Source organism: Phlebotomus papatasi, chromosome 2 (genome assembly GCF_024763615.1).
Source record: "Phlebotomus papatasi isolate M1 chromosome 2, Ppap_2.1, whole genome shotgun sequence".
Lineage (NCBI taxonomy): Eukaryota > Metazoa > Arthropoda > Insecta > Diptera > Psychodidae > Phlebotomus > Phlebotomus papatasi.
This window is the reverse complement of record NC_077223.1, coordinates 11178538-11194516: the sequence shown is the minus strand read 5'-3', so window position 1 is coordinate 11194516 and position 15979 is coordinate 11178538. Positions and strand designations below refer to the sequence as shown.

General features: G+C 33.7%; 3 protein-coding genes across 3 annotated transcripts; 2 read left to right on the top strand and 1 right to left on the bottom strand.

Moving 5' to 3' along the window:
• The first annotated feature begins 1164 nt into the window (after positions 1–1164).
• LOC129803827 (peptidyl-prolyl cis-trans isomerase-like 1) lies at positions 1165–1895 on the top strand. The gene is made up of 2 exons (XM_055850639.1): positions 1165–1347; positions 1413–1895. The coding sequence occupies exons 1-2, from the start codon at positions 1271–1273 to the stop codon at positions 1858–1860; spliced, it is 525 nt and encodes a 174-aa protein (XP_055706614.1). The 5' UTR covers positions 1165–1270; the 3' UTR covers positions 1861–1895.
• On the bottom strand, positions 1874–3149 carry LOC129803794 (uncharacterized). Its single transcript, XM_055850599.1, has 2 exons — positions 2940–3149; positions 1874–2870 (listed from the first exon to the last, which is right to left on the bottom strand). Exons 1-2 carry the CDS (start codon positions 3039–3041, stop codon positions 1905–1907), a joined length of 1068 nt encoding a protein of 355 aa, XP_055706574.1. The 5' UTR covers positions 3042–3149; the 3' UTR covers positions 1874–1904.
• Positions 3150–3193: 44 nt separating this feature from the next.
• Positions 3194–15566, top strand: LOC129803819 (synaptogyrin). Its single transcript, XM_055850623.1, has 4 exons — positions 3194–3488; positions 4035–4409; positions 10706–10871; positions 10937–15566. Exons 1-4 carry the CDS (start codon positions 3387–3389, stop codon positions 10966–10968), a joined length of 675 nt encoding a protein of 224 aa, XP_055706598.1. The 5' UTR covers positions 3194–3386; the 3' UTR covers positions 10969–15566.
• The last annotated feature ends 413 nt before the right edge of the window (positions 15567–15979 follow it).

Sequence of the window (15979 nt, the reverse complement as noted above, 5' to 3'; positions counted from 1 at the left end):
AAATTCACCAGTAATTTTTTGACAGAATTTTTGAAGGAAAACATCACGATTCGAGATTATTTTTCATGAAAATTTGTTGTTTCACTGCTAAAAAAAAATTAGAAATGCGTTTGTGGACGTTCCTTGAGATAATATTTAGTAAATTTTTGTGGAAAATATCCCTAAAATGTAAAAGAAGACTGTTTTTCTGCAGATTTCATTCCTGGTGGAATCCACCGCAGCTTTGAAGAAAGAAACATTGAAATTATACTTTAAAATCTTTTTGAAGTATTTCTTAATGAAATCCAGCTCCAATGTGTAGGTAGATGATGTAGAGTGTAGACACTTTTAGTCTTTAATTCAAGCGAGAATTTCGTTTGAAAAACCAGTGATAAGCCTAGATCAGCTTATAGAGGTGTGATTCCTTCGTTGCAAAATCGGATTGTGGCAAACTCGAACGATATTTATACATTAAATTGTATGAGAAATGCATAAAAGTGTCTGAAAATCTTTAAAGTTGATTATCTCGGAAACTATGAGAGATAGAGGCCTCAAACTTCACATCCATTTAGAGCCTCTTTCAGGCTTGATATGTGCCGATATGGACCCGAAAATGGCGGACTATCATTTTTGGCATCAGGGATGTTCAAAACATATACCCTGTGAATTTCAGCTCGATCGGAGCACTTTTAGAAAATCGGAGTATCACAATAGGTGTGATTATGAAGGAATCACACCTAATGCAGTTGTTGACATTTTTCACGTTAGATTGTGTTTGTCGGAATTTTTCTGATAAATTTTATAGATAATTTCAGTAATTTCTAATGGCTCCGGCCCGGCACACCTTTTAGATCAGGAAAATTTCATGAAGATGAAATTCGGATCCCTTTCTTTCTCGCATGTTTTGCATATGTCTATCTCATTGTCTCGTACTCTTCTTCTTCTCTAAAACATCACTCCAAATTCAATTTAGCTTAATCGAATTTGGTATGTGCAAGAATGAGATAGTCATATGCAAAATATGTGAGAAAGAAAGGGTTTCGAATTTCAATTTTACGAAATTTTCCTGATCTAAAAGGTGTGCCCGAGCCATAAAAAAAATATTCTCCTAACTCCTATATCAAAATTTCCGGACCTAAATACTCACTCGAATCTCCTAAATCTTAGGGAAAATTTCCTAGAGTTGGCAACACTGGAATTGAGGTTAAGGTGAAATAATCAAAATAAAAACAGAGGAAAAAGTGGAAGTTGTGGCTGTGCTGGCTTTTTCGTGAAAAAATCAGAGAAAAAAATGATTCAAGCAGCTGGTGCAGCATCTGGTATTCCTGATAAGGCTTGGCAGCCACATTTTGTCTCCCTTGAAACATCGTAAGCATTAATAATCTAAAAATGAAAATAGAGATTTTGTAACATAACCTCAAATGCTTTCTTAGAATGGGGGAAATCGTGCTGGAATTGTACTGGAAGCATGCTCCAAACACCTGCCGGAACTTCGCTGAGTTGGTCCGGAGAGGCTACTACAATGGTACGGTGTTTCACAGGATCATCAGGGACTTTATGATTCAGGGAGGTGATCCAACAGGTACTGGAAGAGGTGGAACATCAATCTACGGGGGTGAATTTGCCGATGAAATCCATTCAGATCTCAAGCATACAGGAGCTGGAATTCTATCAATGGCCAATTCGGGTCCCAATACCAATGGATCGCAGTTCTTCATTACTCTGGCGCCAACGCAATGGCTCGATGGGAAGCACACTATTTTCGGACGGATCCACACGGGAATGCAAGTGGTAAAGAGGATGGGAATGGTGGAAACTGATAAAAATGATCGCCCAGTGGACAATGTACAGATTGTAAAAGGTCGAGTGGAGAAATTCTAAGAGATAAATAAAATTTTATTGTATTTTCCGGGAAAGATGGATTTTTAATCTTCAACAATCACGGAGAATGGGATGGTACCCTGATAGAGCGATAGCAATTTAGCCTCCATGTCCCGTGTGATTGGGGTTACTTTGAAATATTTTCTGAGTTTCTGTAAAACCTCTTCTGGTTCAAATGTACTCAGGATGTCCTTCTTCTGCCGTTCAGTCATGCTCCAGAAATTAATTTCGTTATTCTTTTCATCGGTGAAATTGAAATCTAGCTTTCCCCGATTGTTGATGAGAGTGCAAGATAGCCTGTGATGTTGCTGTGCCCGAGAATTGATTTCAGCACTGGACAGTACCTTTAAACGTGGTGAGGCAGAATTTGGTTGTTCAATTCGACTCTTAGAGCTCTCGCCAGTATCATTCCGGGCAGCTGGTGAGGTATTTTGGCTGGAAATACTTTTGGTGCCGCTGCAGTACGTCCTGACTACCTGGATCACACTTTTATTTCTCGGTGGATCAACAGACGGTGCCTGAATGCGAATATAGTTGTGATCGTTACTGTGATTTCTTTTCCATTGGTACAATTTGATGATCCTCTCAATGGCTTCGGCTGTAAGTCTCTTGACAGCAACACTGCACGGAATTATTCCATACCTTTCCATTTGACTCTCTGTCCTCCTCACCTTGCAATTCTCTTCCATTTCCGCCACTTCTGTCAACTTCCTTTTTTTACTTACATCTTCTCCATAAGTTTTACCCGTGAACCCTCGTATTTCTTCATCACTTTCCTGACTTTGAACTACAGGCTCCTGTTCCTTTTCTGGCTTAATAATACCCACAAAAATAACTTCATTGTCATCCTCAATCGTTTTTCTTCTCATTTCAGCCACCTTCTGCTTAATAAGTCTGATTTTAAGAGTCTTCTGATTCTCAATACACCGTGTCCGGAATGAATAATATTCCATTATAATTTCATAGCAGGTAGCACAAATAGTTCGTGGATACTCATTCTCTTCGTTCATCTGAAAGAGACTCCTTGAAAATTAGTTGAAAAACCTGGAATGCAAATCCCCCGAATCCCAAATACTCACATCAATGTCTAAAGTACTTTTAACAATTTCCGATATTTCAGGGAAATCTTCACAAGTTACTCCATCATTGATGTTGTCTTCCAGACACAGTCGACACATCATCCTGATCCTGGTAAATATTTTATTACAAATTCTGCGGAAACCACGGAAACCACAATATTGACACACGGAGAACGCGGAGAAAAAATTCGGAGAAAAATGGCGCTTTCCGGAAGAAAGAAAGTAATGCAATTGACAACTAAGGACTAGTGTTGCCCGATGTTAGTATTGACTTTTTTGGTGTTCAAGAAAGTACTTTTCTCTGTTTTTTTCCCACGAAAAAGGCAATTTTCTTGATTCTTGCGTAAAACCACCCACTTGTGAGGATAGTCAAAGGGTTCAGTGATACCTATCAAGTGAAAATATCAATCAGTGTGCCACGGAAATTGTGTAAAAAGCAAAAATAAAATGGATACAGCTGGAGCTTATGGTGGTTCCAAAGCTGGTGCCGCTTTTGATCCCATCACCTTCGTTCAGAGACCCCAAGTCATCCTTAGGGCAGTCTGTTGGGTAAGTTGACCATCTCATAAGCATCCTCATCCTCAATTTCATCCTATTCTTCAGAGTACTTTGTCAGAAAAGGGCGTAAAAAGATGCCCAATGTCGATATCGATTTTTCATCTCATGCAGGATAAAACATTCTGGGGGGGTAGTAGGATAAAATTCAGGGGAAACTGTTTAGGATAAAAAAGAGGGGAAATGAATAAGAATCGATTTTCGGGAAATTCATGGTATTTTTCTAAGAATTTTTCTGCAAATTCCAAGAATATTTGCAGGACAATTCAGTTTTAGCAACATCAAGAAAATCCATAAATTTCTCCACAGCTGGAAAATTTTAGAAAATCTCTTTTCTCATTGTCCCAATTCCCCAGAAAAAAAAAACCTTGAAAAGACCTTCCTGAATCCCCACAGAAAACAGCATTTTCTTAGATGATTAATTATCTCAAAAGACTATTCCTGATAAAATATTTTGTAGAAATTTTTATAAAAGATTTCTAGTAGATAGTCATGGAATTCTTAGCTAAATGTGTATTACTTTATTAATGATCACAAAAGCTGTTCGCCATCATTGTCTTCGGCTGTATTTCATCCCAAGGATGGCGAGTAGATGAGGCTGGGAAGGATTATTGCTTGTACAATGGAGACTCGAATGCCTGCAATTATGGCGTTGGGATTGGAGTGATTGCCTTCCTGGCTTCCATGGGTTTCATCGTGGGCGAGTACCTGTTTGAGCAGATGTCCTCCGTAAAAACGCGCAAACACTATGTCCTGGGAGACATGGCATTCTCCGCCTTTTGGTCTTTTCTCTACTTCATCGGCTTCTGCTATCTGGCCAATCAGTGGGGCAAGGCTGAGGAACCGCCAATGGGCTACGGTGTCAACAATGTTCAGGCCGCAATAGCCTTCTCCTTCTTCTCTATTCTCACTTGGGTGAGTTGATTGATAATTAATTTTAGTAACTTCCCGTCAAATAATTTCGTCAGATATTTTTAAGTTTTCTGCAGAAAATATCTACACCTCTGCAGAAAATCTGTCGAGAAATCTGTAAATATTCCTACGAATTTTATTTGGGCTTGGGAGAAAATTCGTCAGAAATTTTTGCAGATTTTCTGACGATTCCTGTTGCACACTCTGACGAATTTCTGTAGATATTTTGCCGATTTTCTGTAGATTTTTCTACATTCCAGACTTTCCAGACAGCTGTGTCAGAAAAGATGGAATATTTTTCACTGAAGTTTGCAAAATTCAATAGAGTTATTCTTCGTGATATCACAGTGTTTATATAAAATGAAGAATTCTGCGACGCCGTGTTCTAAGTAGAGAATAGTGAAGTGAAAACTTTAAACAGAGTGTCGACCTAAATTTCGTGTTTTTGTATCATTTCATGGGCGATTTTTATTAGTATTTTTGTCTTGAATCTTTTTACTCATCTAAAATGTTTAATCGGTAATGCTTGTTAAGCAGAGCATACAATTTTCTTTGTAACTTCTGCAGTTTCTTGATAAATTGACAATATTTTTGTTGAGACAAATGGAGACTATGCAGATTTCTTATGCAGAAATTTTGCCGAAAATCTACAGAATTTCTCTAAATGAACTAGAATATACCGTTACAATTCAAAAAACCTCTGAGTAAAATCGGCAGATAGAGCAATGATTTGACGGTCATCAGAGAAAGAATTAACGCATGACTTCATTCACGGTAGTTTACTTTCGCATATAAGTATACAATATTTTCAAAGCAACTAAGAGAAATTTCCATTAAAAAAAAAACCAAATGAATCACTGGATGATCAGAGCTAGGTTTTTGTCTTCGCTAACTCTCCAAAGAATACAGTGCGATAATTTCAATATTTAAATGAATTTAAAGTAGCACCAAATAGGTATTAGAACCGGAATAAACACAAAAAAGTCTCCAGTTAATAAGGAATTATAAAGTTTAATGAAAATTTGTAAATTGTAATTAGGCTATGAAGAAGATCCCATTCAGGATCGATGCGTTGGCTTAGAGAATAATTTCAAGAAGAAAAAAATAGGCTGAACTCTAAGAGAAATTTCCATTAAAAAATTAACAGAATCACTGCATGATCAGAGCTAGGTTTTTATCTTCGCTAACTCCAAAGAATACACCCAAGAAACAAAATAGCTGCCTTATGGAACCAAGTATTAGACAAGTCTTTTAGTGCACTTTTAAAAAACTTAAAGTGGGAATTTTGTGTTTTAATTCCTATAAAAGTTCTTAAGATCCTTAAGAGTGCACCACTTTACTTATAGTAATCTCAGTGATGGAACCAAGAGCGTTATAAGCATTTAAAAAGATTTTTGGTTCTATAATGCCTTACTTAGGGAATTCTACAAGACTATATTAAGAAAAAAATGCTTCTTGGGCAGTGTGATAATTTCAATATTTAAACGAATTTAAGGTAGCATCAAAATAGGTATTAGAACCGAAATAAACACAAAAAAAGTCTCCAGTTAATAAGGAATTATAAAGTAAAATAAGAATTTGTAAATTGTAATTAGGCTATGAAGAAGATCCCATTCAGGATCGTTGCGTTGGCTTAGAGAATATTTTGAAGAACAAAAAAAAAATAGGTTGAACTCCCTCTGTTTTCTATTGAATTTCCAAACGATCGGTTATATCCAGAAGTGAATCACAATTTTTATTTTATTTTATTGAGCACTTGAAATTACTGTTTTAAACGCCACTTGGATACGTCTTTTACTCCTTTAAGGACGATTGGAACACCGGTGTCCCATAAAGAAAATATTTTTTCCTGACTACCTAAAGTTATTTTTTTCTTATGATTGTACGTTTTTGCAAAGTAGAAGGTTGAAAGAATCTAGGATATTTTTTGCAAGTTTCTAGCTATTTTGCTATATAGCTATTTTTTAAGCTAAAAAATGGCGAATTTTTAAATTGTCATAATGAAAATTAATTTTAATTATTTTTTATACTTCCATTTTTTTTTAAACAAAACCGTTTTGGGAAAAGAAACTACAATACTCAAACATAATATTTTTCATTATTGTGAAAATTATCATTCGTTAGTATATTGTCAAAAAAATTATTTAAATTTTTAGGCTATTTTTGTCCTTATCGCTCATATAGATAAAAAATACACAGAATCAGACCCTGTTGGATTTTCTAAGGCCAGATGTAAGACCTTTTACTGATTTTGTTTATCGGTTTCATTTTTATTGCTGATTTTCGGTCCGCTAAAACTGTCTCGTCGTTAAAGGGTTAAATCATTTTATGAAGGAAAAATTCTTTTTATTGAATCTCGCTTACAAAATTATCAAACATTTCAAACAATTCCTGAAATATTAGAGACCTTATTGGCGGAAGTGGAGCACCATTAAAATGGTATACCTTTAAAATAGGTTTTTTTTGTCCTATTTCCACACGGAATTGAGATTTATCATAATGTAATTTAGCTTCACAATTGGTTTATCGAGCTGAATTATATCATCACTGAGTGAGAGAAATCCGAAAAAGTTAAAATAACATTCCGGAAATGTTAATTTTACCCTGCAGTATTGATCCGAAATCGGTGTAAATATTACCCTTTTTTAGGTGTATTGGGGGTTAAAGTTACCCTTTTTCATGTTAATTTTACCCTTAAAAAGGTGTAAAATTAAAATTAAAAAATGTTGATATATTTTTACACCTAAAAAGTGTTAAAGTTATGAGGAAAAAAAGGTAATCGCACCCTCTTTTTTTTCTCAGAGTGATGGTAAAGTCTAGTTTCATTTAAAAGTAGGAGAAAAAAAGCCCAATTTCACAAATACTTCATTTCAAAAGTGCCCCACTTCACCCTAAAGAATATTTTTAATCCCGGTCAGTGCTCTATTTTCAATAATTAACAGATATTGTATAAAAACAAAAGGAACGATTCTAGGGATAGGGTAGAAGCTATCATCCAATTTAACCATCCTCAAAGGACTCATGACCGGAAGAGGGGCAAAGATGAGCTTCCAAGTCCAGGAAAAATACCAGACTTCTTTTTGTGAACTTATAACTTCGCTACATTTTATTTTAACATGTTTTTAATTCCCAGTGGCCAAATGGCCCGCTTTAAATACCGAAGATAAGAGGTTTTCCCCCAAGAGAACATCCACGAACTAATCGGAGTGTACCTTTTAGGGATTACCCACGGACAAGCCGGGGCGGATCTTGAAAGTCTACTCAACTTTATCTTCCAAACTCTGGAGAGTTATATTTCACAATCTTATCGTTGCGATTGTATATGCGTTTCTTGCAAGAAATCTAAAGTAAAAGCGAAAGATCGCATGTAAAATCGTAACAATATTGTAAGCATATAGAATATGTATAGAAAAGTGGTGGCAAAGCGTGCTATGCTTTGCGAAGTGCTCGATTTATTTACTGTTACTAACCAATTTTGTTAAAGTTCTTCATTAATTAAATTCACGTGGAAAAGGCACTGATGATGAATTCAAGGATTTCGCGGAGTTTTCTTAATGCGAAAGTTCTTGTTAAGCTTACCGGTTTATAATCAATTGGAAATGATTTAGTCTTGTTAGGAATTCCAAGACCTTTCTAGCGGGACTATAAACGACCCCATTCTGTTGCAAAACACGCTTTCTAGAGCCTTTTTAACATTTGACCTTGAAAACCGTTATTAGTAACAATTTAACAGTATTTTCTTATAAAGACGACATATCCGCCTGAAAATTAAATAAAAATCGGACGCCACGTTTTCAAACAATCCCAAAAAACATGGTTTTGAAGGTTTTGAAGGTCCCAAGTCTCTATCTCTAACCGTTTGGCTTCTATATCTGATGACAGCCGAATGAAAAGACGAACAAACAGCGTGAAGCCCTCAGAAATCGTATTAAACGCGAAAATGCGTTGAGAAAAGTGGTCCTTTCGGGTAGTGGAAAGTAGAAAATTTGTGGTGGTGAAAAAATCGAAAGATTAATACTCCTCTCTCATTTTTGGATATCGTCAGTTAAATCAGTATTTGTCGTAACTTCCTTTTGACAATTATTCAAGAGACGAAATTTTCAGCTCAGCTTCATTTTTCTTAAGAATGATCCCCGAATCTAATACTTAATAATAATGAATCAAAATAAAGAAACTAGTACTGATAAACTACAAGTTAACTCGAGGAAATATTTTTAAAATGACTTAATAGCTGAGATATAGAGATATATATTAGAAGAAACACAATAAGATTTTATCATAACTTTAATCGTTTATAACGCTGTAAATTCCGAAGTATTGAAATTTTAGAAGCTTTTTAGAAATCTGAATTATTCGGGTAGTAATAATAAACTGTAAATAATAGAAAAATATTTGTTTCCAAAGTTTTAGAGGAATTAATTTCCTATCAAAATCTGTCAATAGGATAAATTATTTCATTGACGAAAGCAAAACGTTACAAATTACCCAAAACCTGACAAAATTTACCCCAGTAATTTTAATTTTAAAAATTTCCATAAAATCGATTTTAGAAAATGTCTCTAAAAGCACATTTCTTCTTGAGAAACATGAAAGTGATTTTTTTAGAAGAGTTGCTGAACGCTAAATTTCCTATAAGAACATACAGGGAGTTCCGCTTTGAAAGAATTTTTCAGGACCGAAAAACAGCCCGCGAATTAGCTCCAGTGACAGAGTAAATTTGCATATCTGCAGGAGATATCTTTGGAATAAGTTATGGAAACGCCGTGATGTATGTAAGGTATTTTCGGCGCCAATTTTTCAGCTAATTTTCAGCGCCAACGGTTCATAAGAAATGTATTTCAAATTCACCGCGTGAAAAATATTTGCATACATTTAGGGGCATATCAAAAATTATTTTATAAATGAGCTCCGAATAGTAGGAAATTTATATCAAATTCTTTCAATCCGTTTTTTACTCAAGCCGGAACTCGCTGTACTCTTCATGAGTTCATGCCAAATTCCGGCTTACCATAATCTTAAGTTTGAAATGTAATATTTTTAATACAAATTGAATTTTATTGTGTCTCCTGTTTATGGAGTGTTTCTTGGAACCTTGCAGATAGTTTATCGTCTTTGTTTTGTCTAAAATCATTCTTAATACATTTTAAAATGAATAAAAATATAGGCATAGCTTTGAGTAATATTTCGGCCACCTTGATTCTCATAGTTCTTTGCCCTTTGGGAAATCTTCTAAAGTCTTTTTCACATCACCTCGTTTATAAACGTGACATTTTTTGGATTGTATAATCCGTGAATATGCAAAAAATATAAATTCATAGAAATTTGAGGAACAAACGAAGTGGCCGAAATTTGGTACAGCAAGTTTTCAGAGGGCTTGGGAAAAATTGAAATATTCGTTTTGACAAGAATTGCCCTAGTCTGCTCTACTCCTTAAATAAGTTTCTTTTTTCCTTACAGTTTTTTTTTCTAAAAATTAATAATTTAATTAGGGTTAGTGTGCCAAATTTCGGCATAGTTGCATGCAAGCGTCAAAGTTTCAAATTAGAAATGTAATATTTAAAATACAAATTGATTTTTTTATTCTTTCTTTTGTAAGAGTGTTGTTTGGAACCTTGTAAAGAGTTTACCGTCTTTATTTACTCTAAAATCATTCTGAATACATTTTAAAATGAATAAAAATATAGACACAGCTTTGGTGCCCTATTTCGACCACCTTCATTTTCATAGTTCCTTGCCCTTCGGGAATTCTTCCAATATCTTTTTCACGTCATCTCGTTTGTCGAAGCTACATTTTTTGTTATTCTTTTGCATTGTATAATCTCTGGAGTACGTAAAATCTAAAAGTTCATGGAAATTCGAGGAACAAAAAAGGTGGCCGAAATTGCAAGCTGGCCGGAATTTGGCACACTTACCCTAATTATTCTAAAAAATGATTTTATGTATAGAGTTTGTCAAAGTTGACAAAATTATCGTCTTCTACAGGGGGGTAACATTAGCTCTGAAAAATGCGACCGGTTCTAGTGTAATTTTTTCCCTGTTTTCGTACACATTTCACGAGATATCTCCAAAACCACGTAGATTGCCAATTTAGGGCTTTTGGTTGCCTCTTCGTTATTACATTGGCTTTTGTTTTGTATTATTATTTTTTCTTAATTCATTCTACAATGACAGAAAACAATTAGTAAACTCAAAAGTTTTTTCGGCACGCTAGAAACATATGGGAAACATAGGAAATGTCATGCCCCTGGTCTTCTATGTAAAATTTATTACTACCATCGCAATAATTCTTGGTTTTTCAGGCGGGTTGCGCTTTCTTTGCATATCAACGATTCAAACAGGGTGTCGATGCTTCCTTTGCCTCTTATGATGCTGATCCCACTGGAGCTAATGCCTACTCGAGCTACCCTGTTGGCAATGATGCGGATCAGTACCATGAGCCCCCATTTTCCGGACAACAGCAGCGCGGTGAGTAATTTCAATGAAAACTTTACTTAGGGATTTTATCTAACTTGTCACTCATTTCTCTGAAGGCACGAATGAATTCCAAGCTCCAACGTATTAAAATGGGGACAGTGGGTGGTATACATAAGAGTCTCTTGAGGAATTTCTCTGCCTAAGTGAATTCTTCGAGATGTTTTTGATTGCACAGACTCTAACGGAGACAGAATTGTGTATTAAAAAGATAAAGTTGACGAGAGAATTTATATAGAGAATTGTAAAAAAAAAAAAAGATTTGAGAGAACTTAACCATCTTTGCAAATTGGGAGAATTGCAAAAGAAAAACTCAAAGGAAAAAAAAAAAAAACATAAATATTGTGGGGAGATACTTTAAACGAATTGATGGTGTTAATGTTAATGCATAAAAAAAATTAATATAAACATGAAAAAAAGTAATAGAAAGAGAATATAAGATTTATTGTTGTTTGCTGAAAACATTGAAGAAAAAGAAAAAGACAAAATTAATCGATAGGTATTTAACAAAAAAAAAAAGATGAAGAAATTTTCTTTCCATTTAAACCTCCTTTTTTCCCAATAATAAATAGCAATGATGGAACTTTTCTAAAAGGAAGAACAGAAAAAAAGTGAAAATTTTTAAGGACTCTTGAGGGGAATTTATATGAATTGAATCATATCGTTGAGGTCCGCATTTTAGCGGCATTTCGCTCAAAAAAAATGAGAGAGACATTCCCATCGGTGTTGATTTTTTCATGGACCAAAAGGGAAAAAGAAAAAACTAATTTAACCTCCAAAAATTTTGATATCATTCCCTTCCCCAACGTTTTTTATTTCACTTCTCCCCACCCCTTTTCTACCGACTGTTTTGTACTCAAAAAAAAAAAGAAAATTGCAAAAAATTAAGAAAAAAGTACTTTATAGAGATCTATCGGAATAATCAGTATTTTTGCGTCGTGCAATTTTTCTCCAATTAAAATTCAAAATAATTTTGTTTTCATTGTGCAAACACAAAATAATAAGGAAAAAAATGCAATAAAAGACGATAAGACATGTTAAATGTATTGAAAAGACACTCTGCTTTATAGAAAAGAAAATAAGAAAAGAGTAATAAAAGAGATAGTTTTATCTCAATATTTATAAAAAAAAAGAAAATAAAACTACAAGAATATTAAAATTCTAAGGTTATTGTTTAAAAAAAAAGAGGAAACATGCGAGAGGAGTAGCGTTAAAAGAGATAGAACAAAACAGAACATATATATATATATATATTTAGATGACGGTGAAAAGTCATAAAAAGCGTTAATATTTCATTAAAAAAAATCTAGTCGCTAAAAAATAAATATGTATAAGTTGAAAAGTTTGAAAAATATCAGGTTTTTTCCGGTCACAGAGCTAATTTTCTGTATATAAATATTTTTATGGGGTCCATAATTCAGAAGTAGGATCTGAATCAATTGCAATTTGAGGTTATGATATAACCTCAAACGGGAGATCATAACATAACAAGTACTTTGGAAATTTAATGCAAAATGCGATTTCCTCGGTAATTCAAAAATCTGTAATCTTATTTTCCAAATTCAATAAATAACTTCAAAGACATTTTTGCCGAGATTTGTTGACTTTTTATGGTTTCTGAATTGAAAGATTTTTATCAAGTTCTTCGGCGTGGTTTGATCAAAAAACTCTTCTAGAGGGCAGATTAGAGTATTATGTAATCTATCAACTTGAAACATATAGAGAAATACGTATTTAATTTCAATAAAACACTTAATTTCATCCCATTCTATAAATTGGCGAGAGCTTGAAAATTAATGGAATTAATTTTTTTAGACCCATTAAATTTTAATTAATAGGTTATGTAATTTTAAGTTTATCTTAACTTTATCTTGAGGTTTAGCTTAGAGAAATGGTAAGCTTTTCGACAATTTTCGTAGCAACGCGTTGCGTGAAAAGGAGCAAATCATAAATATCATTTTTTGAGAAAATTTTAAATCCAGATGCACATAACCTTACCAACAGAACCTCTTGAACGCTATGAATAAACTAATAAAATTCCAAATTAAACATCAATCTTTTAGCGGCTTTCAGTTAAATTTAGAATAAATAATATTTTATCAGAAATCCCAAAGTTATCTGTGAAAGGACACCATACGCTCTGGCGGAAATCCTCCGAAGTATTTTTTAGAACTAATGTTTTTGGGTACTAAAGACATTATCAATTTGTCATTCATTCTTCTTCAAGACCTCGCGCGATCATCAGGAGCAAAAATTTAAAAAAATCTGCAATTATCTTTTGAATTTAATTATCATTTGTTTTTTAAAGGTTGTGTAAAAGAAAGATTAATTAATTGTCTCGTGAATAAAAAAATTATATCAGGAAAACGGATCCTTTTTCGCCGGATAAAGATTAATTTCTCAGTCTCTACATTCAGGTATCTGGATTGGTTATTCTGTGAGAAGTATCACGGGATTCTTTACTTATCACAGATTTAATTATATGTAGTTAGGTACAGGGAGTTCTAGCTTGAGAGAAAAAGGACTGAAAGAATTTGTTATAAATTGCTTACTATTGGGAGCTATTCCATAACTTATCCCAAAGATATCTCCTGCAAATATGCAATTTTACTCTGTCATTGGAGTTAATTTGCGGGCCTCTTTTCGGTCCAGAGAAATTCCTTCAAAGCGGAACTCCCTGTAATTCATAACAATTATCCGTTATTTTTAATCATATCGGGATTTATTTATTATAATTCAATCATATTGTCGTATACACCGTTTTGGAAGAATCTGTTGATCGTAGATCGGACAGGAGTACCTCCCTGAGTTTTTGGGCATAGGCTGTACGTTTTTAGTACTTTATATCACAGTGAAAATGTCTTTTCTAGACTAGAGGTGTGCAAGAACCGTTGAAACCGAATAAACGTCAAAATTGTTCAAGTATAGCGTTTTGACCACTGACGTACAAGTTTCTTTTGACGTTTTTTCGGTTTCAAACGGTTCTTGCACACCTCTGTTCTAGACATTCAGAGGTCCGATTTTTGAAACTTGCTCGCACCCGTAAACTTTTTATTGGCCGTAAGAAGTTGACTCGCATACCTCGCAGATTCTTATAATTGAGTCGTTACAGACGGATTTCAATCTGCGGGGTGTGCGAGTCAATTTCTCTCGATTACTAAAGAGCTGACGGGTGCGAATAAGGGTGATAAAAATTAGTCCTAAGATCTTTGCACCGGGTGGGACTCGAACTCACAACTGAGAGAGTTTCAATTGAACGAAAAAGCCTGATACTTTTCGATTAATGAGTTAATTTGTAAAATTGACATTTTAATATTGTAAGATAGGTGAAAATTGTGGAGAAGTTTTACTGGGAATTTTTGGGGCAAAAATTTCACCAAAAAAACAAAAACAAAAAAAAAAACTTAATCATTAAATTATTCTATTATTGAGTTTGATGTTTATTTTTTGAAGCATTTCAGGAATTCTTATGGCCTGCACACAATAACTTTTGTTTTGTAAACATGGATTTTTTGATATTTCAAAGAGTGAGAAAGAGAGAGAATGAATCTTGATCTAGTCATCTCGCTCACTCTCATAGGCAATTTCGAAAACATGTTCACAAAACAAGAATAATTTTGTGTTGCTCATCACAAATAGAGATACCATATAGAATTTATTTTTCTCGAATATCTTTTACATGAAGTGAAATGTAGAACAATAACTAAAAGAAAAAAAAAAAATGAACTAAAAGTATAAAATTTCACCCACCAAACACTTTTTAGAGACATTTATCCCCCTTTTCTGTGTTTTCCTGCTTTTCCGCCCTTGCAAAACAATTGCTAAATTGTGCAAAATAAAAGTCGCGAAAAGCCTCACATACAAAATAATTGTACTATATGTGTTCCCTCAAAGTTACAAAAGAAAAAGAGAAAGTAGAATTGTATTTAGGATATTTAGTGAGAAAATCACGAGTCATTTAAAATATGCAAAAAAAAAACAAAATGCTTAGAATTCAGCGAAAGAATAATTACTTAACAAATATTATTATTAAAAAAAAAAGACTTTTAGTTAGTTGCATTATTCAATATTATAAATAAACTTTTATTTCTTTTTGTGATACACAACACCTTGTTGATATTTTCACTGTTTTAAATTTTACTTATTTAATTAATTAATATTAATTCCCTTTGCCACTGAGATTCTCCGTTTGTTGCTTGCCAGACACGAGCAAATTGAGCCATTTCGGTTTGAAAGTTTTGTTTTTTAAAATAAAAAAGAGGTATAAATAATGAGAAAGACGAAAATACAGCCCAACAGGATGAAACACTCATGCCAAAATTATATACAATAAATAAAACTGTTTTAGAATGTACAAGAAGATGGAAAAAATATAAAATAAAATCTTCCCACCCTTTTCTAAACTGTGGGATGATTTCTGTGGGAGAGGCTTTTGTCTAGTGGATTGAGAGGATCAGAGAGATGACACACTCACACAGTATTTTTGTGGTAAAAGATCAAGATTATTGATACACTCAAAAAAAAAAAGAAAGAAACACTTTAGATTTGCAGAGAAAAATAGCGCAAAAAAAGGGTTCTCTCTCGTGCGAAACTGTGGCAATTGGTGGTGCAGAGGAGATACCAGAAACTATGTACGTTTATAAATAACTTATTGTGAATAATAAAGTATATTCCCTCGATGGTAAGACATATTTTTGCTTCTTTATTCTGCTGATATCACCAAAATGTTGTTGGTGTCCTACTAATAAATTAAGGATTTTCAAACCTTTCATTTGCATTGGCAGTGATGAAGAACAGGTAAATAGAATTGGAGATATTATCAAATGAGCGGTAAAAATTAGAAAAATCAAAATGACATCAGTAGAGTAAGATGGGGTAATTCGGAATCATGTCTATTTAGAAATTTTAAGATATTCTCACTGTTTCAGATGAGCAAAGAAGAACGGAAAACCACGAAGTATAAGACTTTACATGAGAGTACTTAATCGTTGTTCTTTCTCTTTGCCATTTAAAATTGTTAGAAAATCTCAAAATTCCTAATTAGACATAATGCCAAATCACCTCATCTTACCCTAAAGCTATTTTTATTTAATCAATTTTGA

Bases quoted from the DNA above. Each gene is read 5' to 3' on its own strand.
- LOC129803819 (XM_055850623.1), top strand. From the start codon at position 3,387: ATGGATACAGCTGGAGCTTATGGTGGTTCCAAAGCTGGTGCCGCTTTT. The intron at 3,489-4,034 runs GTAAGTTGACCA...TGATCACAAAAG, and splicing joins TCCTTAGGGCAGTCTGTTGG to CTGTTCGCCATCATTGTCTT. The intron at 4,410-10,705 runs GTGAGTTGATTG...TTGGTTTTTCAG, and splicing joins TCTTCTCTATTCTCACTTGG to GCGGGTTGCGCTTTCTTTGC.
- LOC129803827 (XM_055850639.1), top strand. From the start codon at position 1,271: ATGATTCAAGCAGCTGGTGCAGCATCTGGTATTCCTGATAAGGCTTGG. The intron at 1,348-1,412 runs GTAAGCATTAAT...ATGCTTTCTTAG, and splicing joins TTTGTCTCCCTTGAAACATC to AATGGGGGAAATCGTGCTGG.
- LOC129803794 (XM_055850599.1), bottom strand. From the start codon at position 3,041: ATGATGTGTCGACTGTGTCTGGAAGACAACATCAATGATGGAGTAACT. The intron at 2,871-2,939 runs GTGAGTATTTGG...AGTCTCTTTCAG, and splicing joins AAAGTACTTTAGACATTGAT to ATGAACGAAGAGAATGAGTA.